Source organism: Natrix helvetica, assembly GCF_964273705.1.
Source record: "Natrix helvetica genome assembly, chromosome: 3".
Lineage (NCBI taxonomy): Eukaryota > Metazoa > Chordata > Lepidosauria > Squamata > Natricidae > Natrix > Natrix helvetica.
The window spans coordinates 41,063,977-41,087,750 of NC_138549.1; the positions used below are offsets into that span (position 1 = coordinate 41,063,977).

The window sequence follows — 23,774 nt, forward strand, 5'->3', positions numbered from 1 at the left end:
TAGAGAGGGCTGTAAAGCACTGTGAAGCGGTATAAAAGTCTAAGTGTTATTACTATTGCTATAGTTGTCTTCAAGGTGTTTTTTCAAAAGCAACCAGATTGTTTTATCTTCGAGGAAGATCAAAAGTTTCGTTTCTCCAAGAAACTACTGCAGTTGTGATGGGGAGGGGAGGGACACACAACATAGGTGACCAAACCCACCAGGACAAGATTCAGCTGCATTTGAAAGACAAAGCTCACTCTTTTGAAGGCAGCAAAGTCCACATTTTGGCTAGAGAGGATCATTGGTTTGAAAGAGGTGTAAAAGAGGCCATTTGTGTTAACACCGAGCAGTCCTCTCTCAACAGAGGGGGAGTGGGGGGAGGCATAAGGCACCATCTATCTCCAGTGTGCAACGCAGCTCTTGCAGCAGTGCCAAAAAGATTCCACAACCAATTGCACCCTGAGGGCAAGGAAGGACATCTCCTATGTTTCTGTTCTTCTTCCTCAAGGATAAAAGTGTCCAGGTGCCTTTTGAGATCCCTGTTGCTTTGTACTTCCCCGCCTTACTGCAACATTCCGGCGCGGCTCATCAATTCTGTTTTTGTTTTTTGTTTTGATTGACACAGGAGGGCATCGGTGCCGCGCAGCCGGAGGAGGAGCCGCCGACCGGGCCAATGAGGGGGCAGCCTCGCTCGCTCCTGGGCTGGTGCAGGGAAGGTTGCCCCCACCCCTCGCCCTTCGGCTGGCAGCACCGGCGACCGAATAGCAGCTGAGCTCGTTGCCTGAACCGTGTGTGGAGTCCCAAGGGCGGCTAGAGGATCTGAAGGGGGCGCAGGAGCCCCGCGTCGCCTTCGAAGCTCGGCTTCCCTCGTAAAAGGTGTGCGCAGTTGGTATTGCCCCTTGACTGGAACCGAGAGGGAGATGAAAGGGGCTTAAACGTCTAGCTTGTTCCTGCACGAGGGGGGGAGGAAGAATTGTGCTGCGGCAGGAGAAGTGGGGAGGGGGCATGGGAGAAGGAGGAAAGCTTGGCTCAGGTTGGCAGAGGAGGCTCTCTCTGCAAGGAAGACAACGCGTTGGACTCCCAAGAGCGAGCCACGCTTTGCTAACGGTACTTTTCCTCTGCTCCCTCCCTCTTTTTTTCCAACTTCAAGTTAACCTCTGCTAATCAATTCCGGACGGAGAGCTACTTGTGCCAGTCTCTTGCAGATTTTTTTAAAAAAATGCTTAATGGTAAACTATAGAGGACAAACGACTTTGAGTATCTCTAAGCTGCTGTGCTAAAGCTTTCTAAAAAAAACATTCAGTTTGAAACTCTATACAAAAATGTATCCGTTTTAAACAAGGGTAAAGTAAAGCGGGAAATCCACCAACACCAAAATGTAGACGAAAACAGGTTATATGATTGCAGGAGAGGAAATACACAATTATGAACCATTAAGCTAAATATCCTCTTAAAATATGGAGCCAACTCTCTAATACTTGCGAGAAAATTTTTGGAGCAAAAAACTATAAAGATTTTTTTTGGGGGGGGGGATGGGAAAAAAACCCCCAAAATTGACCACAAACTTTGTAAAAGTTGTGATTTCCTTTCAAATAACCTTGTCCAAAATATTTTAAGGTTCTAGTTATGTCAATATGTGTAATGGTTTCAATCTGGACAGGGCCCGGTAGAGTAGTTTAATCTAAAAGTGATTAACATATGCAGAACTATGATTAAGTCCACCTTTCAAAGAATGGGTAATAGCAGTTAGTAAACCATACATCTATTGTTCCACTGGGAAAAAATGTATTCAGAGCCACTATCCAATTAAGAACCTGGTCTTTGAAAAAGACTAAATCTGCCACCCAAATATGGATTCTTTTTATGCAATTAAGCAGATTTATCCCTCAACCTGAATATTTCTTTCTTCCCTGTCTTTACTAAGAAACAAGTCAGTTGACTTCTGTGTTCGACAATTCTATGTGCCCTATGCCTTATACAGTAGCTGAAATGTAATATGTTTAGAATTATGCTTTTATTATGGTATCATCTTTGAAGAACTAATGCCTGTGTCACCAGATGTGTAAATAAATGTCTTGTCCTGCTATTCTATAATTACTTTGACTTTATTAATAGTGTCCCTTGCTTTTCACGAAGTACCTCCCACCTAGTAGTGTAAATAAATAGTGAATGCTGATGGCTATTAAATAGTTAATATTTTGCTAGGGATTTTGAAAAAGGGAACGTGAAGCTACTTGTTAGACCCTCCTTTTGCTAGCAAAAGGGAATGGAAGCATGTGTATGTGTTAGAGTGGCCTTAAGCTTTGCTTAAGAATTTTCCCTCTAAGAAAGGGGGGGAGGGGGAGGAGAGATTTAAACTTAAAACACAAGGTAATTTGAAAAAAAAAACCTTTCTTTTCTCCGTCTGTTCTTTTTTTAGGGGCAGTTTATGTGGTTAAAGTCCTCTTCTTCAGAATATACAACTGTTAATTCACTTGTCTTCAACAGGAAATAAAAAAGATAATCCCAACTGGCATTTTTGGTCCAAGGAGGACCTGCTGAAAATAAAGAAGTATTTATGGCATTAAGGAATGCCTGTTAAGTTGAACATTTCTCTGCTAGCAGTTGGGGGAAAAAATGCCTGGTAAGTGGATTCCTGCCCTCATTCTCTCTCCTCTTGTTCTTTGTTCTCTGATATTTTGCTCTCCGGGTTTTTTATTACATTAGAGGTGCACCTTCAGCATTTGTGCAATATTTTACTTATGATAAAAAAGTAAAGAAAACATTTCATTATGTATGTATTTTGTTACTGAATACCCACAGCACAAATAAAATTAAGAGATGTTGCTGTTATGGGATTGATCTCAGATATGTGAAAGATAGTTATTTGAACAATACTTTAATCTTTTAAAGAGTAATTGTTTTTTTTAAATGTGCATTAGAATAGTTCCTGAGAAGGGAGAGCACATTTAATTAAGACTTTACTTTTGAGTAACACAAGAGTAGAAATATTAATTTTGTTCTTGTATCAACAAAACACTCCAAACTTATTTTATGTAAAAAAAAGAAGAAGGCATAATTTGCTTATATTAGAGGGCCCATTTTCCCCAACAGAAATGGCAAACCTAGTTATATTTATAATTATCCATTTTGAATTAAATGTTATATTCTGACTTATTTTATGCTAGTCATTACTAGTTAACTATAGTTTGGAATGAGCAAAATCAAAAATTGTAATGAAGTAATTTGTCTTATGTACATACTAAGTGTTGTTTGATGAGTAACACATCTGTTTTCAGAAGTAAACATTTATTTATGGTAGTTGATTTCTTTTTTGCAAATGCTGCAGGAAAATTATATGCTTTGCTTTGATGCTTAATATTAAATTATTAAACATTCATTTTAAAGGAGAAGCTTGAAGAATGAAATAATAATGGTTTTATTTGCATTTTTAAAAAATAGGGCAATTTTTACTTTAACAAGGAAAGAGCCACCTCTTATGCCAACATAGAGAAACTCTGTTATAAAATTAGTATATTAGTATATTGTTATTCAGTATACATCCTGCCTTTCCATTCCCAGAATTTCAAAGTGACTAATGTTACAGAAATATAAAAAGGGATAAAATCCCAAAATATGAAAATAAGATTCTGAAACCAACTTTATAGTGCAAATGATATATGCATGCTGTTAAAATGTGCAGCAATAAGGCATCTAAATGTAGACAAATTAAGATGATTGTTTATTTTTGTGATTATTTCTTTTGTGTTTCTTTTAAGAAGCTTAAAATGCATTTGTTAACAAAAATGGAAAATGAAACAAATGACCTACTATGCAGCAGAATCTCTCAGAATGTGCCAGAATATCAGAATCAATTCATTTAGTGACCATTATGATATTTTTCACACTTACGACTCTTGCAGTATACTCTTGCAGTGTTTGATCACATGATCAAAATTCAGACACTTGGCAGCTGACTTATATACTTACGACATTCATGGCATCCGGGGATCATGTTATCCTCTTTTGCGATAAGCAAGTCAATGAGAAGCCAGATTCACTTAACAACTGTGTTACTAACTTAATGACTGCAATGATTCATTTAACAATTCTGGTAAGAAGGGTCATAAAGTGGGGCAAATGTCTCACCTAGCAACATAAATTTTGGGCTCAATTGTGGTCATAAGTCGAGGACGAGAGACAGAGAGAGAATATTTTGTACATAATTCAACCCAGATTATCAGTTTTACGCTCTTCTCATTTCATTTTATTTAGAATCATGGTGATGGTCCAATATTGTATGATATAGAACAGGGGTGTCAAACTTGATTTAATTGAGGGCCACATCAGGGTTGTGTTTGACTTGGGGGGGGCTAGATGGGGGTAGCCAGGGTGGGCGTGGTCAGCTCGATGTCACTCATGTTGGGCCTGTGGTGGCCTGAGCACCCTGCCACGAAAACAGGCTCCCAAGCTCCATTTTTGGCTGCAATAACCTCCTGAAACCATCTGCCAGTAAAAACGCATGTGGCCCACCTGAGCTCCATTTTCGCTGGCAAAGGCACCATGGGACATTCCTTCACTGTTTCCAGGGCAGCCCTGTGGGCCACATCTAAGCACCCTGTGGGCTGGATCTTGCCCACGGGCCTTGAATTTGACATTCCTGATATAGAAGGATGAGTAAAATTTCAAGATTTCAATATTTTTTTCCCAGACTTCTGGGTGGTGACTCAGAATAAGGTATACAATGCCAAATTCTTTCATTTCTCAGGGAAAAAAACTATTTATTTCTCCTGGTTGGACCATTTTGAAATATGGCATCTGTGAGGTCTGGTAAAGGTTCCCCTTGCACATTTGTGCTAGTTGTTCCCGACTCTGGGGGCATTGCTCATCTCCGTTTCAAAGCCAACGAGCCAGCGCTGTTTCCGTGGCCATGTGGCCGGCATAACTAAACGCCGAAGGTGCACTGAACACTGTTACCTTCCCACCAAAAATGGTCCCTATTTTTCTACTTGCATTTTTAATGTGCTTTCGAAGTGCTAGGTTGGCAGAAGCTGGGACAAGTATTGGAAGCTCACTCCATTATGTGGCGCTAGGGATTTGAACAGTGAGTTCTGTTAGTCTCTGACTAATAGCAACTAAAACATAGGTTGCATCAGTGGTAGGTTTCAAAAAATTTTAGAACCTTTTCTGTAGGTGTGGCCTGCTTTGTGGGAGTGGCTTGTCAGCCATGTGACTGGGTGGGAAGTGGCTTGCCGGCCATGTCACCGGGTGGGAGTGGCTTGCCAGCCATGTGACTGGTTGGGCGTGGCCAACTTGTAAAATGTGGTGACACTCACGTAACAACACTCTTGCTGAGCAACCAAAATGTTGGCTCAGAAACTCTGGCATTTGAAGCACGCAAGTCTTAAAGCTGTCAAGTTACAAGACCCTTGCACCCATAACCTTTTAGAAAAAAAACCTAGGGGTGTTCAAACATGACAGCTTTAAGACGTGTGGACTTCAACTCCCAGAATTCCTCCTCTCGTTCTTCATCTTGATGATGTGCAGATGGGCAGGGGGAGGGAGCTGGAACCGGTTCTAAATGACACTGTAGATTTGTGGAACCTCTTCTATAGAAGAGGTTAGAACTGGCAGGAACCCACCCCTGGGTTGCATCATGTGTTATACATAGCATTTAGTAGAGAGACATAAGCTAAAGGCTTATGTTAGCATTTTTATAGGATGTTTATACCTGGGTAATATTTAAATAAAGTATATATTGTCCCTCTCCATATTTTTCTTTATGGAAAGACGAGTGTGGCACAATATACAATGCTAACAGCAGTAGAAGAAAGCTACTGTGGGCTTTTGCTAAATTTGCAACTGTCCTGCATAGTGGGATAAAATAAGAAGTGGGCCAAGAGTAGAACCAACTCTGAATTACATGAAAATGCTTTTTGTCCCCAGTAACAGACCAGGCTTTTGTGACTCTTGCCACTAATGATGTTTATTGCCATGGAGCTCTGGTTCTTGGACAATCCTTGAGGAATCATAAAACATCTAGAAGACTGGCAATACTAATTACACCTCAAGTCTCCAGGGAAATGAGGTAAGGCCACACCTCCCAATTTCATTCTCTTAACCACTGCATCACCCTGCCTTCTATTCCCAACTATCTGAGTTAATCTGGAACGATACCGTGATTTATGGTGTCAAATGCCACTGAGATCAAAGAGAATCAGGGTGAATATGAACCCTTCTATCTCATATCCAGGTCATCCACAAGTGCAATCAATGCCATCTAGATACCCAGCTATTTACGTGACTGACAGGTCCATATAATCCTTTCTTCCAGGATTCTCTGAAGCTGTAGCACAAGCATCAGACTGGATGAAAATTGTCCAGTACGGTAGGATCCAGAGAAGGTTTCATAAGGAGAGGGTTTTTGTAGAATGAATCTGCTTTCTGGACCTAGCCAAATATCCCCTGTGAAGCCATAGCTAGCCCCATCTGCTTTCTCAATGCAAACAGGCTTAAGCTCATCCCAGATAACACAGCCAGATCCCACCTCAGTCAATTCTATGAATCCTGTCAAAAAGCTGGAGTTCAGACTTCATAAAATTCATCTGAGCAATTTTATGCAATTGATGCTCCTCATAGCAGCCCTGCAAGTACATTTCTTCCTCGATTCTTTTGCAGGATTGCTGGAAGAATTCAGTAAGGATGGGAAAATAATGTTTTGTGTTATTATTATCACAAGGTAATCTTTAACAGAGGCTTGTGCCCATGTTAGGTTAGATGCTCCTCATTCAGTGTTACTCCAGGTATCACTTTTCTAGGTGTTTCTTCTATTGTATCTGCAATTCCTCTATAAACCAGGGGGGATTCTGAGCTCAATGCAGAAAGATTGGCCATAAAGCTGCTGCTTCCCTCTCATTCCAAGTGGCAATTAAGGCTTCAGTTGAAATGAACACCAGGTCTTCAGAAAAAAAAACCTCAAGTTCCCCGTGAAACCTGTCCGTAAGGCATCTATATTGGACTTATAAAATAGATCAAATCTCCCACATTGGGACATTGCAAGGCCACCAGAATGTGATTCATCCATGACAAGGGAATTAAAAATAATCTCCAGATCACACCACCAGCGACCAGAGGCTGGTACAAGGGCAACAGTCCCAACTGATCCCTAAAGCCCAACTTTGCAAATAGGGTCTCATGTACAGCTATCTGAAAGCCATTCGAGCAGGGCTGGCAAACTCCCAGCCCATGGGCCGAATGCATCACATGCTGCCCACGCCCCTGCCCAGTTTAGTGAAGGGGGGGAAGTCCCGATACGTCACGTGATGCTGCCGTGATGACGCGAGTTTGACAGCCCTGCACTAGAGTGTCCCAGATGATCATACCTACACACATCACACAAACCCGGTCTTCTGGAGCTGATACCCTGACTGTGTGTGTGTTTGTGCATGGATAGGTAGATAAATAAATGATAGATAGATAGATGTCATAAAGGAAGCTTAATTACAGACTGACCTAGCAGCCAAAGGTCAGTAACTTTAAAAGTCCAGTGACCAGTCATTGGGGTAGGGGAGAGACAGAGGCAGGGCTGTTTGCACACTCTTATTTCTCTGCCAAGTTTTTGTTCTCCATATATTCCAATGGATGCTTGAACAGGGTATCTGGTTCTGAAAACAAATATTGATAAATAGCAAAGCAAGATTCTTTGAGGCATGTCTCTGTCTGGTTCTCTGCTTTTAGAAACTGAATAGGTAATATTGGGTCAGAAGCAATAGGTTTATGGTATTAATTAGATCTCTTTTAAAAAAATAAAGCTCCCTTTCTTCATAGAATAATCACTATGCAAACATCTTTTATCTTGAAATCATTTCACTAGTACGCTTGACTCAAAGCTAATATTGATCAAGTCTTAACTCTAACTGCAGTGTATTTCATTTACGTGTTTAAATTTTAAATGTGTCCTGCAGTCCGATTTTACTTTTTCTCAACACGTGGTTCTTGGCCTTTTGTTATCAGCAATCCTATCCAATGGCTCTTAGGAAGTGTGTGCATGTGTATATAATACAATAGCAGAGTTGGAAGGGACCTTGGAGGTCTTCTAGTCCAACCCCCTGCCTAGGCAGGAAACCCTATACCGTTTCAGACAAATGGCTATCCAACATCTTCTTAAAGACTTCCAATGTTGGAGCATTCACAACTTCTGGAGTCAAGCTGTTCCACTGATTAATTGTTCTAACTGTCAGGAAGTTTCTCCTCAGTTCTAAGTTGCTTCTCTGCTTGATTAGTTTGTTCTACCCTCAGGTGCCTTGGAAAATAGTTTGACTCCCTCTTCTTTGTGGCAACCCCTCTTCTTTGCGGCAATGTGTGTGTGTGTGTGTGTGTCTTTGCAGATACTTTTGCTTCTTATTTCTATCATATCCCATTATGTGTCTATTGTTCATAGATATGCACAACAGGGGTGGATTCCGGCTTCTGCTGCTGTCGGTTTGCTCAGGGATGTGCTTCTGCCGCATGCACGCTTCTGCCGCGCATGTGCTTGATGTGCGCAATGCATCATCATCAAAGTTAAAAAATGCTTCTGCGCATGCAAAAGCGTGCAGAAGCAAAACATAATAATAATAATAATAATAATAATAATTTTATTTGATTAGCCGCAACCCTCTCCCGAAGGACTCGGGGCGGCGTACAATCAAGCAGATAAAAAATACACATAAGACAAACATATATACAAAAACAGAGACATATACATATGTGCATGGAGGAGGATGGACTTAAGTGAAAGACAGTTAAAAAACACAATTTAAAATCCCCTAATAAAATTACCAAATTAAAAAACCCATCAGGAGCGTTACTAAGTTATGGTCGAGCCAGGCCAGCTATTTGGAAAAGGTGGGTCTTGAGCTTGACACGGAAGGAGCGGAGGTCAGTAGTAGTCCTAATATCCGGGGGGAGGTCATTCCACAGGGCTGGGCCCGCCACAGAGAAGGCTCTGCTCCTAGGCGCCGCCCCATGGCACTGTCTGGTAGACGGCACCTGGAGAAGTCCCTCTCTGTGCGAGCGGATGGGTCGTAGGGATGTATGGGGCAGGATACGATCCCGCAGGTAACTAGGTCCTGAGCCATGGAGCGCTTTAAAGATCGTAATCAAAACCTTGAAACGCACTCGATAGACCACAGGGAGCCAGTGCAGCTCGCGCAGGAGAGGTGTCACATGGGAGTACTTGGTACTCCCCATAATCACCCGCGCGGCCGCATTCTGGACCAACTGCAGTCTCCGAGTGCATTTCAAGGGGAGCCCCATGTAGAGAGCGTTACAGTAGTCCAGGCGAGACGTCACCAGCGCATGGGTGACTGTGCATAAGGCGTCCCGGTCCAATAGGGGGCGCAATTGGCGCACCAGGCGAACCTGGTGGAACGCCCCCCTGGCCACGGCTGTCACATGTTCATCCATGGACAGCCTGGCATCCAGGAGGACGCCCAAATTGCGCGCCCGCTCCACGGGGGCAAGTTGAATGCCCCCAATGGCCAGAGATGGAATTATCTGGTTGAACCGGGGGGCCGGAACCCACAGCCACTCCGTCTTGGAAGGGTTGAGCCTGAGTCGGTTGTCATCCATCCAGACCCGTACGGCTTCCACACACCGGGACATCACTTCGATGGCCTCGTTGGGGTGGTTCGGGGTGGAAATGTACAGCTGAGTATCATCAGCGTACAGATGATATCCCACCCCGAAACCACGGATGATCTCACCCAGCGGCTTCATGTATGTGTTGAACAGGAGCGGCGAGAGGACCGACCCCTGTGGCACCCCACAAGTAAGGGGGCTTAGGGTCGACCTCTGCCCCCCTGCCAACACACGTTGCGTCCGGCCGGAGAGGTAGGAGCCGAACCACCGCAAAACGGTGCCCCGGACCCCCAACCCCTCCAGTCGGTGCAACAGGATACCATGGTCGATGGTATCAAAAGCCGCCGAGAGGTCTAATAGGACCAGGATAGAGGAGCAACCCCTATCTCTGGCCCTCCAGAGATCGTCTACCAACGCGACCAAGGCCGTCTCAGTGCTGTGCCCAGGGCGAAAGCCGGACTGGCGCGGGTCTAGATAATCATTCTCCTCCAGATGTCGTGGGAACTGAGAAGCCACCACACTCTCTACAACCTTCGCCAAAAAGGGAAGGTTGGAGACAGGACGATAATTGGCCAGCTCCGTAGGGTCCAGGGAAGGCTTCTTGAGCAAGGGTCTCACCACCGCCTCTTTCAAGGCGGCCGGGAGAGACCCCTCACCCAACGAAGCGTTCACTAGGCCCAGGAGCCAGTCGCGTGTAACCTCCCAGGAAGCCAGTACAAGCCAGGAGGGACACGGGTCCAGCAAACATGTGGTAGGTCGCAGTCGTCCACGCAATCTGTCCAAATCCTCGATGGCAACCAAGTCAAACTCCTCCCAAAAAGGTTTCTCAAGACTCGCCACTGGCGTCCATAAGATGGCTGCGCCTATGGCGCTGCCGATAGAACCGGTTCAGGGGCATGGCAGGACGCGTTACTACCTACTCGGCCGAACCAGTCTGAAGTGGTAGGAACCCACCTCTGATGCACACAGATAAACATATTTGCTTACCTTGTGTAGTTATTGCTTCAGAAAAATAATTAATGTTTAAGCTATTGTTACAATTCCGTTCTTTTCATTGCTTACTGCTCTGCATATCTTGTAAAAAGAGAGATTGTAAGATTCATGATTTTATTGCTTTGACAGGGCTGCCCTGAGGACCATCTTTGATTCCGTGGTTGATGTTAAAGAAATTGATAGCAATGACTTGGTGCACTTGACTCTCCTGAAGAGGCTGGAACTGGGTGTAACCTTTACCAAACTGCATTGCTGGACTCTTACTCAGTATAGCAAATGTGTCTTCATGGATGCAGACACATTGGTAAGGGCAGCAGAGCCAGAAATGAGAAGGCGGAAATATTTGCCATAAGAATCAGTTAAAGTAAAAAAAGAGAATTCTCACTTGCAGGAATCTTCTTCTTGTTTGTTATGGAATCTTCACTCAAGAGATTTAGACTCAGAAATATATATATATATATATATATATATATATATATATATATATATATATATATATATATATATATATATATATATATATATATATATATATATATATATATATATATATATATATATATATATATATATATATATATATATATATATATATATATATATATATATATATATATATATATATATATATATATATATATATATATATATATATATATATATATAATTATAAGTGTGTAAATAGGGGTATGTAGGTGTATCAACAATACCTGTGTACTTGAGGAAAAAATATCTTTTGCCAAAGCTAAGTGACATCCTACACAGATGGTAGAGTTCCTTTTTTTGTGTTTGGCCTTTGAGTCAATGTTGACTCCTGGCAACTAGTCCTTACAGTTTTCTTCATAAAATTTCAGAAGTGGTTTGCCATTGCTTGCTTTCTGGGGTGGGAAGTGAGGGACTGACCTAAGCCAGTCTAAATCGGATCTAGAACTCCTTGTGTCCCTGTTGGTATCCCTTGTGCTTGGCCATAACACCTAACGTGAGTGTCATTGTAACTCATTAGAATTACAGTGCAACTATAAAAACATGCAAGGCTACAAAATGTTTGCTTTTTCAACCTTGATAGTATATACGTACTAGGTTAAAATATGTTTAGTTATGAAGACATTCCCACATCTTAGTGTGTCTTCATTAATGCTGCAGAGCCAAAGTAAACTTGCTAATAGTAAAGAGTAGAATAATGAGTGAGTTCAATTAAAAAAAAATCTCACATCAGTAGCAGGAGAATTGACTGTGATTCAAATGTTCATGTACTTTCCAGGTGCTTTGTAATGTTGATGAACTCTTTGAGCGGCAAGAATTATCAGCAGCTCCAGATTCTGGTTGGCCAGACTGTTTTAACAGTGGTGTCTTTGTTTTCCAACCTTCTTTGAAAACCTTCAAACATCTTCTTCAGTTTGCCAGTGAACACGGTAGTTTTGATGGTAAGTCTCTGGACTTGGTCTCGCCTTGGTTCTGCAGTGAGACTGTTGACAAAGTTCTTTTAAAGATCTGAACTTTGATGAACGTTCATCAAAAATTCTGACATGAATATCTAGATCCAGCTGCCCGGCCCACCATTCTGTTGGGAATGGGTGGGTGGAAAGCTTGCTGGCATTTCCCCCATGCTTTTGCTTTTGCTGCAACTGCTTGGGAATTAGGGAGGGGATTTGTCTGGTTCTAGCTTGGTTCCAAGGCCGTCATGCCTTGAGAGTGACCTGTTATCTGCCTAGCACCTCAGTGTTCTCAAAACATCCTTGCAGAATCACATTGGCTGCTGGTGAACTGGTCAGGAGGATTGGGCTTGGGAAAATAGAAGAATTACTTTGTGCTTTGCGCAGGACTATCATACTTTATTGCAACCACTTTCTCTCGGTAAAAGTTATTTTGATTCAACTCAATGGAGTCAAGAATTTTGCTTTCTTAAGGGACTAGTTGGGGCAGGTCTTTACACCAGCTTACGATAACAATTAAAGACAAAATAATAGCTACTGCTAAACTTAATCATTGTATATACAACTTTCCATTTTTATATATAATTGCATGTTTCTTATATTCAGGTATCATTACATGGAGCCTTTTAAACATATTCCTGTTTTGACTGCTGCTAATTGATGGAGAGATATTTAGAATAATTGTTGTACAACAGCATAGTTCACCTGGGCTTAAAGACAAAGCTTTGATACCATACTTCATTTTTTTCCAAACCAATTTCCATCATATGTGTTAAAGTGCAACTCTGAAACCTTATGGGTGTTGTAATGTAACACCTGTGTATAATGCTAGGTTGGGAAAGGCTGTTGTTCACATTAATAAGAGTTTGAACCTTTTGTGTGCTCTTTTTATTCTGTAGGAGGTGATCAGGGATTGTTAAACAGTTTTTTCAGCAACTGGGCAACCAAAGATATAAATAAACACTTGCCATTTATCTATAATCTAAGCAGCAGCACTGTCTATACATATGCCCCTGCTTTCCAGCAGTAAGTACTAAAATGTTTTTATTGATAATTCAGTAATAAGCATTTCACTTTTTCACAGATTTCTTTTTCTTGTAGCTAGAAATGGAGCCCTAATATATACATATGAAATGGTAATTGATAAGTGCAGATCTTCTGTTTTATATCATTTACATGCACTTTCAGCTATATACCCCTGTTAGAATATAATTAGTTCCATTGAAAACATTTCTTCTTTCATACTATTAATGCATACATTTAGATGACAGTAATCCATTGGTAGTATAAGTACATCTAGAAGAACAGAAGAATTTGATGAAAGAGCTGTGTAGAACAACTTCAAACTCTCGCCATGATCAACCAGATGGCTATGGGAAGCCCAAAAATAGAATAAAGTGCAATATTATTTGTTTCTATCCTTCTTGGCCTTAATAATTAGCAAATAATATCATTCATAATCCTTGGTAAACATTAATTTGACTATAAGATTTGGTTAGAGAAACTCCAAAGCTCAGAGGCATCAGTATCAATAATTATGCTTTTGTAATACAGAATCAGTAATATTTCCACCACAAATGCAAAATTTTAAACATCTAATTATATAATCAGACAATAGTATACACAGATAATAGCAACTAAGGCAATCCATGTTTTACTCACCTAAAGCAATCCAAACTCTTCACCATTTTCCAGTACTTTTAACTTCCTTTACAGGTGAAACTCGAAAAATTAGAATATCGTGCAAAGGTTCATTTATTTCAGTAATGCAACTTAAAAGGTGAAACTAATATATGAGATAGACTCATTACATGCAAAGCAAGATAGTTCAAGCCGTGATTTGTCATAATTGTGATGATTATGGCTTACAGCTCATGAAAACCCCAAATCCACCATGTCAGAAAATTAGAATATTACATGCAACCAATAAAACAAGGATTGTACATAGAACAATATCGGACTTCTGAAAAGTATAAGCATGCATACGTACTCAGTTCTTGGTTTGGGCCCATTTTGCAGCAATTACTGCCTCAGTGCAGCGTGGCATGGAAGCTATCAGCCTTTGGCAATGCTGAGGTGTTATGGAAGACCAGGATGCTTCAATAGCGGCCTTCAGCTCTTCTGCATTGTTCGGTCTCATGTCTCTCATCTTTCTCTTGGCAATGCCCCATAGATTCTCTGGAGTTCAGGTCAGGCGAATTTGCTGGCCCGCATCAAGCACAGTAATCCCACAGTCATTGAACTAGGTTTGGTGCTTTTGGCAGTGTGGGCAGGTGCTGGAAAATGAAGTCAGCATCCCCATAAAGCTCGTCTGCGGAAGGAAGCATGAAGTGCTCCAAAATCTCCTGGTAGACGGCTGCATTGACCCTGGACTTAATGAAGCACAGTGGACCAACACCAGCAAATGACATGGCTCCCCAAATCAACACAGACTGTGGAAACTTCACACTGGACTTCAAGCATCTTGCAGTGTGTGCCTCTCCATTCTTCCTCAATACTCTGGGTCCTTGATTTCCAAATGAGATGCAAAAGTTGCTCTCATCAGAAAAGAGGACTTTGGACCACTGAGCAACAGACCAGGTCTGTTCTTCTTTAGCCCAAGTAAGACGCTTCTGACATTGTTTGTTGTTCAGGAGTGGCTTGACAAGAGGAATACGACATTTGAAGCCCATGTCCAGGATCCGTCTGTGTGTGCTGGCTCTTGATGCACTGACTCCAGCCTCAGTCCACTCCTTGTGAAAGTCCCCAACACTTTTGAATGGCCTTTTCCTGACAATCCTCTCCAGGCTGCAGTCATCCCTGCTGCTTGTGCACCTTTTTCTTCCACACTTTTCCCTTCCACATAACTTTCTATTAATGTGCTTTGATACAGCACTTTGGGAACATCCAACTTCTTTTGCAATTACCTTTGGAGTCTTTCCCTCCTTATGGAGGGTGTCAATGATGGTTTTCTGCACAACTGTCAGGTCAGCAGTCTTTCCCATGATTGTGATTCCTACTGAACCAGACTGAGAGACCATTTAAAGCAGTGAGTCTCAACCTTCCTAATGCCGTGACCCTTTAATACAGTTCCTCATGTTGTGGTGACCTCCAACCATAAAATTATTTTATGTTTTTTGTATTTTTTTTTGAAAATATGTGTTTTCCAATGGTCTTAGGTCGATCTCTGTGAAAGGGTTGTTCGACCCCCAAAGGGGTCCCAACCCACAGGTTGAAAACCACTGATTTAAACGTTCATGAACCCTTTGCAGGTGTTATGGCTTAATTAGCTGATTAGAATGGGACACTGAGCCTAGAATTTTGCACCTTTTCACAATATTCTAATTTTCTGAGATTGTGGATTTGGGGTTTTCATGAGCTGTAAGCCGTAATCATCACAATTATGACAAATCACGGCTTGAACTATCTTGCTTTGCATGTAATGAGTCTATCTCATATATTAGTTTCACCTTTTAAGTTGCATTACTGAAATAAAAACTTTGGCACGATATTCTAATTTTTTGAGTTTCACCTGTATGTTGGAATTTCTGGAGTCTCTAAAGCCTATCGTGGTTAGTGAAATGTTGGAAAATGTGTACAGTAGCAATTTCTTTAGGTGATAAAATGAGTAGTTTTTCCTATCCTTATGTATTAATCATATTGAACAATGTGCACTAGCTTAAAACTGTCTTATCATGCCCACCTACTCACAGTTCTTACCTTCCCAGCATAAGCTGGTTCAGTCTCCAATTTCTAATGAACAATTCCAAGAAATTAACATCTCCCTTTTAGCAGGGATGGAGCTTCTGTATTTATTAATTGGTGGAAGCCTCTAAGGAGCAATACCATGGAGTTACAAGGAGCTTGCTTTTCTCATACCAAGAAAACATTGTTGCCCACACACTGCAAAAGTAAATGGAAGGCTAGTTATTATCTCTTGCAATCTTCCATGGAATCAAAGGATGCTTGAAAATTACAGCGTTTATTTCAGGGAAGAACTCTGGCAAAGGGAGACCAATGCCCATTATAAATATACAGTATCTTCAGTATTTTGTCATTTCAAACTGACATTGGCAAAGCGATTTTATCCTTTCTGCACTTTAATTTTTTATTTTGTGTATCTTGATTTTGGTTTTAGTTTTTTAATCCAAAGGCAAAACTTAGCATATTTTCATTTATGTATCACAGCGTGTACTGAATTTTAATTCTAACCTTTTGGAACACTTTTTTTATCTGTAAAAGTTGGCAGAAATGGTATTAATGAAATTGTATTTTGCTGTCAGATACAGTAATTGTAGAGTTGAAAATCGTGTTCAATTAGTCCTTGGATTAATAACTACTTGTTCAGTAACTTTCAAAGTTGTGATGGTGCTGAATGAATGCATTTATGACTGGTCCTCGAAGTTCCAACTGTTGCATTGTCCCCATGTGATTACAATTCAGGCACTTGGCAACCAGTTTGCACTTATGAGAGTTGTAGCTTCCTACAATCATGTCATTATCATTTGTGACTTTCCCTGCCAGCTTCCTTCAAGCAAACTCAATGGGGAAACCAGCAGGGAAGGTCGCAAGTTGCTCTCGTAAATTGCTCCTGCCACTTCTTTTCCCAAGGAGCCTATGCTGTATGAGATATCAGGGATCTTGTATTCTATAGCACCCACTTGCAGCCCTCCCAACCTGTAGCCCATTGTTTACACCTGTCTGTCTGTTCTGGAGGTACACCGCATCACTCCCTTTTCTCCCCAGCTGCATTCAGGCAATACCTCAGCAGCTCCTTCCCACCCACATTCTCATGGCTCTTAACTCCCCCACCTGGTTGCACCCATGTGGTGCTACACCACCCTCTTCTCTGCCTGGCCATGTTCAACAATGCTATACCACTCCTCCTTCACCTCCACTCACACTGTATCACACTGCCCCTCCCCTCATGGTGCTATGAGCTGGGTGGACCAGAGGGGGCATGGTTTTGTGTGCTGCCTGCATCCCCAAAGAAGCTTTGCTTCTTTGCACGGCCTTATTTCTGGCATGCCACAGCCCAGTACCAGTCCATGGACCAGGAGTTGGGGACCCCTGCTCTACACTATTCTAGGAGCTATGATCATACGGTGGTTAAAATGCAGTATTGCCAGTTAACTCTTCCCACAACCTTAGTTCGATCCTGATGGGGCTTGTGGTTGATTCAGCCTATCAACCTTCCAAGGTCGATACAATGAGGACCCAGATTGTTGAGAACAATATGCTGACAGTGTAAGCCACTCCGAGAATGCTGTAAAGCACTATGGGGTGGTATATTGAGGTTGTTGAGGTGGTAGTCATGTCAACCATTGAACTGAAGAATTACTGTTTTACTTTTCCCCCCACAGTTTTGGTAAAGATACAAAGGTGATTCATTTTTTGGGACCAGCAAAGCCCTGGACCTACAAGTACAATCCCCAGACAAGAACAGTCACACCAAATGATTCAGCTTCTGTATCTGAAAATCAGCTGCCATTCCTAGAGCTTTGGTGGATAACATACAGGTCCAGTATATTACCATTACTGGAAAAAATTCAAGAGCCTCCAATCCAGCAAAAGGAGGTAAATGGTTATGGTTGACTGACTTATAAATCCAATAAACAAACAAACAAACTTTTATGACATGATAGATCTCTTCCACTCCATATGATCATTTTGTAACTTAGATTGTAACTCTGCATTCAGAATGATGTTTCATTGCAACAATTGTAAATTTAGTCCTTAGTAAATTGCTTTAGCCCACATTTATCCCTTCAGAAGTGTTTGTGCTTTATTATAATTAAGAATTGGAAATAATGTCATGAAACATTTGTTTACGGAAATGAATGTGTATTTTAACATAATGGATTTACTTTCACCCAAACATAACAGTAAGTAACTAAGTATAGCCAATTTGGTACAGTGGTTAAAGCAGCAAGCCTTTTTCGCAGCCCTAGTGGGCAATGGCAAACCACTTCTGAATTCTTGCTAAAAAAAAAACTTCAGGGACTTGACCAGGCAGTTGCCAGGCTCAAAATTAACTTGAAGGTACAAAAAAAAATAGTATAATAATTTTAGGCCAGAATAAATATTTACCTCAGAAACATATCCAGAAACATGTTGGTGCTGCATGTTTGCAATGGCTATGGCTGTCCTTTCTTTTCCATATATCTCCTTGCTCTTCCTCCCAATTTTCAAATTATTTCTATTATCCTTTTCACCCCCCAGAGTAATGGTTAAGTTTCCCAAGCAGATTTAGGCAAACTCCTCAAAGACGAGCATACCACTCTGGTAGCATATCACTTTTGAAATTGAGTACTAATGTTTTACATTGTAGAATAGAGACCACAGTAAAAAAGAGCTCTTAGTGAGATATTGAGGCACATTCATGTATAAATACCTTTTAAAACACAACTTTGGTAACATTCTAGCGTGGTCTTATATACTGCATCACATTTTTATTGAACCCATGAAGCCAATTTTCACTGCCTTTGTTATGCTTCAGAGTTTGTGAAATTCTAGGTTAATTAGCATTCTTAAAGGAGTAACTTAAGTTATATGTTCTAATCAATAAAATGACAGGTATGAGTTGAGTGGCCCCTCATATTAAAAAAAATACATGTTGGCCACCACCATTAGAATAATGGATAATGGAAGTGAATCATGACCCTATCAAAAGATATGTCTGTGGATTTTAAACGGCATATTTATATTATTATATATGTTCATGAGTCTGAAAGGGATACAAAATTATTGCCATGTCAGATGGTGTTCAAATGGAGAAAAGGTAATCCCATTGTTGACCTTTCTAAGAGTAGTTCACCAACAAAACAAATTCACAAAGATATCACAACTGTACAATATTTGTGGACAAGAGTCACAAAAAACCTTAGAAAAGCAATGTAAGGAGGATACTTTTGTATTGTTTAATGTCATGAGTTCACCATAATGAAAACTGCGAACAAGAGTGTTGTGTATGGAAGAATTCCAAGGAAAAGACATAGATTGCTTCAAAATGTTCATTGCTATAGACCTTCTGCATGATCTAGTAGACTCTTGGAACAATATTCTGTAAATAGGATATGAAAATGGAATGTTCTAATTGAGTCCAGGGTTATGGTCATAAGTCATTGTGGTCATAATTTGAGGCAACACAATTTTTCAACATTTTTTGCAGCAGTTGTTAAATAAATGTCATTAAGCAAATAACGTAATATTTGGTTGTTACTATATGTGATTGGTCAGAAGTTGAGGACTACCTGTATTGGCAGTACTATTCATGTGATTATGGATAGAAATGTTGTCATGTTTTAATTTTATTTGTACTGTATATTATTTTGCAATCTGCTTAGAGTATTGTTTGGATAAATTGTAGAAAATAAATAAAGTTAAAATCAGGAATAACATTTAGACATAATACATGTAAACACATATAGTGTAAACAATATTTTTGTGTTGTAGCCTGAAAGGAACAATGATGAACTGACATCTGAAAGCACAAATCCTCTTATCAACAATTCTTTGACAGCCTCAACGAATTCAGGATACATTTCAGAATCTGTTGTAAATACATCCTGTGAGTTATCTGCCAAAAATAATATTGTGAGTATGTTTTTATTACTATTATTTTAAATAATTGTAGATATTTGGAAGATGCATCCACATTTGTAAAGATGTCATTTTCACAGATTTAAAATATCAATATATCTTTGTCTGATATGAATATAATTTAATGCACACAGCTTTGCTTTAAAAACAACAGATGTTTCCTTTTCAAACCATCTCTTCTGAATTAGATTTGCAGTTGGAAATGACTTGTAATGAAATTGTGGCTTTCTATTACAAAATCAGTCTTTGTTTATTTAATAACAATGGGAGGTATGTATATGTTACTTGGAAATCTCTTCCTTGTCTCCTTGAATAAGATATGAATATCTGGTAAAACTATTTCTACAGTCTCAGTACCTGTGCTTTTGAGGTCCATATTAACAAGATGCTTGCGGTTTGCAGAGCCCTTTTTGAAAAGAAGTATTTTTAGTTAAACATGTCTGAGATCGCAACCATACAAAGTGTTTTTAACAAGGGATTTTAAATTCATGTTCTGGAACATGTCATACCAGCATGATGGATATTCTTGTACGTTTTTCAATGGCATACAAAAATATTTTATTTACTTCAACAAAGAAAGCTAATTGTCAGTATTTCTTTGATCTTTTATGATTACCTGGACTCTGCCACTGCAATATTAAAGTAAAATATGCAGACCATAATAGTATTGGGGAATATGGAACATGCTCTAGGTGGGTTGTAATAAAAATTGTTTTTTTCCTTGGTTAGAGTGCAATTAAAGCCCGTATTTTAAATTTATTCAGGCTATAAAGAAAGATGAATGCAGTCTCGAAAGAGATAATGTTGATCCAAGGAAGTCCTTCACGGAGTTGTCTGTTCAGCCTGTTCCTCTCCAGACTTTGGTAACAATAAATATATATGCTTTATGGACCATTGAGCATTCTTTCTCAGCTATTTACTCCAGGTTTCCCCTCACTGACCACTATAGCTTTTTTTAACCATTTGTTGATACTTTTTTAATATATATTTTATTGTGTTATTAGCTGCAGAGTCTCATTCACAAGATGGGCAACTATATAAATGAATATTATAAATGAAATAAATCAATATATTATGATGTGCTTTTACAGCAAATATTTGTTTACTTGGCTTTTTTCCTATAGACTTAAAACAATATTTGCCCGTTATGAATGATAAGAATGTCTTGCTTACGTTTGTCATGTGAGGAAGAATTAGCACCTGTTTCTATTCCAGTATTGTTATAGATATTGCTTAAGTCAGCTTAGATTCTGTAGTCCTGCCTCCTTTGCGGCCTGCAAATTCAACTGCTTGCATTATGTACATACAATACAATACAATAGCAGAGTTGGAAGGGACCTTGGAGGTCTTCTAGTCCAACCCCTGCCTAGGCAGGAAACCCTATACCGTTCCAGACAAATGGCTTGAATCTAGTTTTCTGGCTGTAGTTGGTAATATTATTAAAACAGGAACACTGAATGTCTGAAATGCCTTTCATTCTTTGTTCTTCTAGAATGAAATTGTCAGCCCTGTTGCAGAGGTGACTCTTCAGCCGGAGGCAAAGGAATCAAGTGCAGAAGATGAACGAAGGAAGTGGGAGGATGGCCATATTGATTATCTAGGAAAAGACGCTTTCGAAAACATCAAGAAGAAGTTAGATGCTTTTTTATTGTAGGTGTTTTTTCTTATCCTTATTGCAATTGATCTGTTTACATTTGCAGAGCACGCAAAACCTTTAGGGTTATATCTTTTGCTTTGGTGAAAGGGAAATTTCGGCAAAAATAGATTTTCTGACATGACTGAACTTGCAAACCTAGATAAATATGTATTTGCCAGTGTTTACTTTCAGAGAATGAAATGCATGGAGCTTTTAAGCTTTCCTTTTGCAGAGTCAAACTTTGGTTCAAGTTCTCCAGAACCTTCCTTAGCTTAGGAATAGCCTCTACAGCCTTGCATCCTGTAAACTTGCTAGCTAGAAAATTCATCTGAAACTATGATAAATGGCTTTATACTTGTAGATCAAATGTGTTTTCCATACTAGATTTGGTATGGAAGAGGGTATAAAACTTGAAAGTAAAACACTCAAACACTTACAACAGGGCTAATAAGCACACCTAAGGTCATGATCCAAATATAGTCTTCTGGTTATGGAGGATTTTATAGGTTCAATAAAACCTTGCCTAGCTTCCTTCCTTTACTAAACTCTGTTCATGGAGTGCAATGTATTTGTAGCAGAGGTATTGTTCAGCAGGTTCTGACCAGTTCTGGAGAACTGGTAGCGGAAATTTTGAGTAGTTCGAAATACCACGTCTGACTAGTCCCACCCTGATCTATTCTCTGTCTCCCGAGTCCCAGCTGATCGGGAGGGAATGGGGATTTTGCAGTAACCTTCCCCTGGAGTGGGGAGGGAATGGAGATTTTACAGTATTCTTCCCCTGCCACGCCCTCCAAGCTATGCCCACCAAGATATACTGTGTGTGTGTGTGTGTGTGTGTGTGTGTGTGTGTGTGTATTTTCAACCAGCCCTCCTTTTTATAAACCATGCTATAAGTTAACTGACATTCATCTGACTAGGAACTCTTAAGCATTGTACTGTGTATATTTTTTGAAGAGGTCTACACATATTAATCTATTACATCCATCCTTAGAGCAGCTTGTAGCAAGTGATGTGCCATTGTCCTATAAGTCTTTATGAGCTGGAGCCCATTTCATCAGATGCAGGAAGGCAAAAGAATATTTCATCTGGTTAATTGACAGCTAGCTCATCATTGGTACAATGTTAGGGCATTAAACAGTGTTTGTAATAGGAACTTAGTCACATTGAATTCAATGGGCCACTTTTTTCTCATTGTACACTGGTTTCTTTTATTGGTAATGTGTATTTTTTATTTACTGTCAAATTGTTAATTCTTGGTAAAATTATAACTTTAGAGCCTTTTTACCTAAGAATATTTAAAATTCTTAAATTTTAACATTGAATCTTAAGATAACTTGTTTCAAAGCATTATGTATAATTGAATCACTAAAACCCTTATGTATCAATTGAGATGATTACCAAAACTAAAGTGAACCTTTTATCTGTTAGAACATTTGAAATATATTTGTTGCACCCTCTTTAAGCTTTTTTGTGATTTTCTGTCCCTGTTTTAGGTTGCTGCCCTAAAGCAGAGATTCGTTTAATAGTTTCTTGAAGAAGTTTAGTTTGCATGCAAGGAGGTGTCATTGTTACATAATTTAAGTTTTTCCACCAACATTTATTTCTTTTTAATTTTGATTTGATACTTTCTGATTTTGTAAAATATCTAGTAAAGGTATAAATTCTGCCTTATAATGTTCAGAATTTTTCTTCATTTTTGTAATACATTTTTAAATCAAATAAACATTTTATATTCTTGAAATCTCCATGGTCATCATATTAACTGATTTAAGAATCTTATAAAAGTTTACTCATGAATAATTAGAAAGTAGTGAGTATCATACTAGGAATAACAATAATGCACTGGCAAGGGAGACAGGCTGTGGGCCCCACCAGTCAAGGTATTTCAGCTGGCGTGGTCCAGGAGAAGAACCTTCTCTGCTGTGGCCCCTGCTCTTTAGAACATCTAACCTCCCCCATCCTGCCACCCTGGAATGAAATCAGCTCCCACCATCCTGACCTTCCCTAAGGTCCTGAAGACCTGGCTCTGTCAGTTGGCCTAGGGTCCCAGTGGGGAACAATTACCTTTCACACTGGCACTATTTTAATTGTAAGACCTTTCCCTCTTTCTGCTACAACACAGAATCAATTTAGTTTCTTGCAAATAGAGATTATGCTGGAGGGTGGCACCTGGTTTTGCAGGATGCCAACTGTATATTTATTTCTCTTAATTAAAAGAATGTGAAGAAATAGATGGAGCAGGAAGGAAAAGTGACACTAAAGAGATATCTAGTAATAATAATACATAAAGGTCAGATTATGTACCCCTGTGGATTATATTCTTAAAGTGATCTGAAAAGAATATTTTAAAGAAAGCAAACACTTGTCACAGAACAGTCTTGAAAGAGATAATGTTGTTTCCATCTGTTTCTACTGCTGCTGCTGCTTCTTGCAGTTGATTCAAAATTTAAACTGCTTGGAAATATTTAATATAAGCATGTGTCTAGAAAGTAAAAAGTACATTGCTAAAGAGGTGATCCATTTAAGAAAAAATTAAACATTGTTATAGT

The 23,774-nt window shown here is 39.8% G+C and overlaps 2 protein-coding genes across 4 annotated transcripts in view; both read left to right on the top strand.

The window, feature by feature from the left end:
- The window catches only part of LOC309389125 (uncharacterized protein), an 811,977-nt gene that overhangs the window by 16,302 nt on the left and 771,901 nt on the right, over positions 1–23,774 (top strand). The window lies entirely within an intron of this gene.
- On the top strand, positions 685–22,970 carry GYG2 (glycogenin 2). 3 transcript variants are annotated; one of them, XM_081947114.1, is made up of 10 exons: positions 685–858; positions 2,402–2,605; positions 5,908–6,049; positions 10,705–10,879; positions 11,837–11,999; positions 12,908–13,034; positions 17,351–17,564; positions 19,443–19,583; positions 20,354–20,452; positions 21,082–22,970. In XM_081947114.1, the coding sequence occupies exons 2-10, from the start codon at positions 2,599–2,601 to the stop codon at positions 21,241–21,243; spliced, it is 1,230 nt and encodes a 409-aa protein (XP_081803240.1). In that variant the 5' UTR covers positions 685–858; positions 2,402–2,598; the 3' UTR covers positions 21,244–22,970. The 3 variants fall into 3 exon arrangements, with proteins under 3 accessions (XP_081803240.1, XP_081803239.1, XP_081803241.1); XM_081947113.1 differs by having other exon boundaries at positions 2,470–2,605; XM_081947115.1 differs by lacking the exon at positions 685–858 and adding an exon at positions 986–1,089 and having other exon boundaries at positions 2,470–2,605.

Coding starts and splice junctions, on each gene's coding strand:
- GYG2 (XM_081947114.1), top strand. Junction 19,584..20,353: donor TATCTGCCAAAAATAATATT/GTGAGTATGTTT, acceptor AAATTTATTCAG/GCTATAAAGAAAGATGAATG. Junction 20,453..21,081: donor CTGTTCCTCTCCAGACTTTG/GTAACAATAAAT, acceptor TTGTTCTTCTAG/AATGAAATTGTCAGCCCTGT.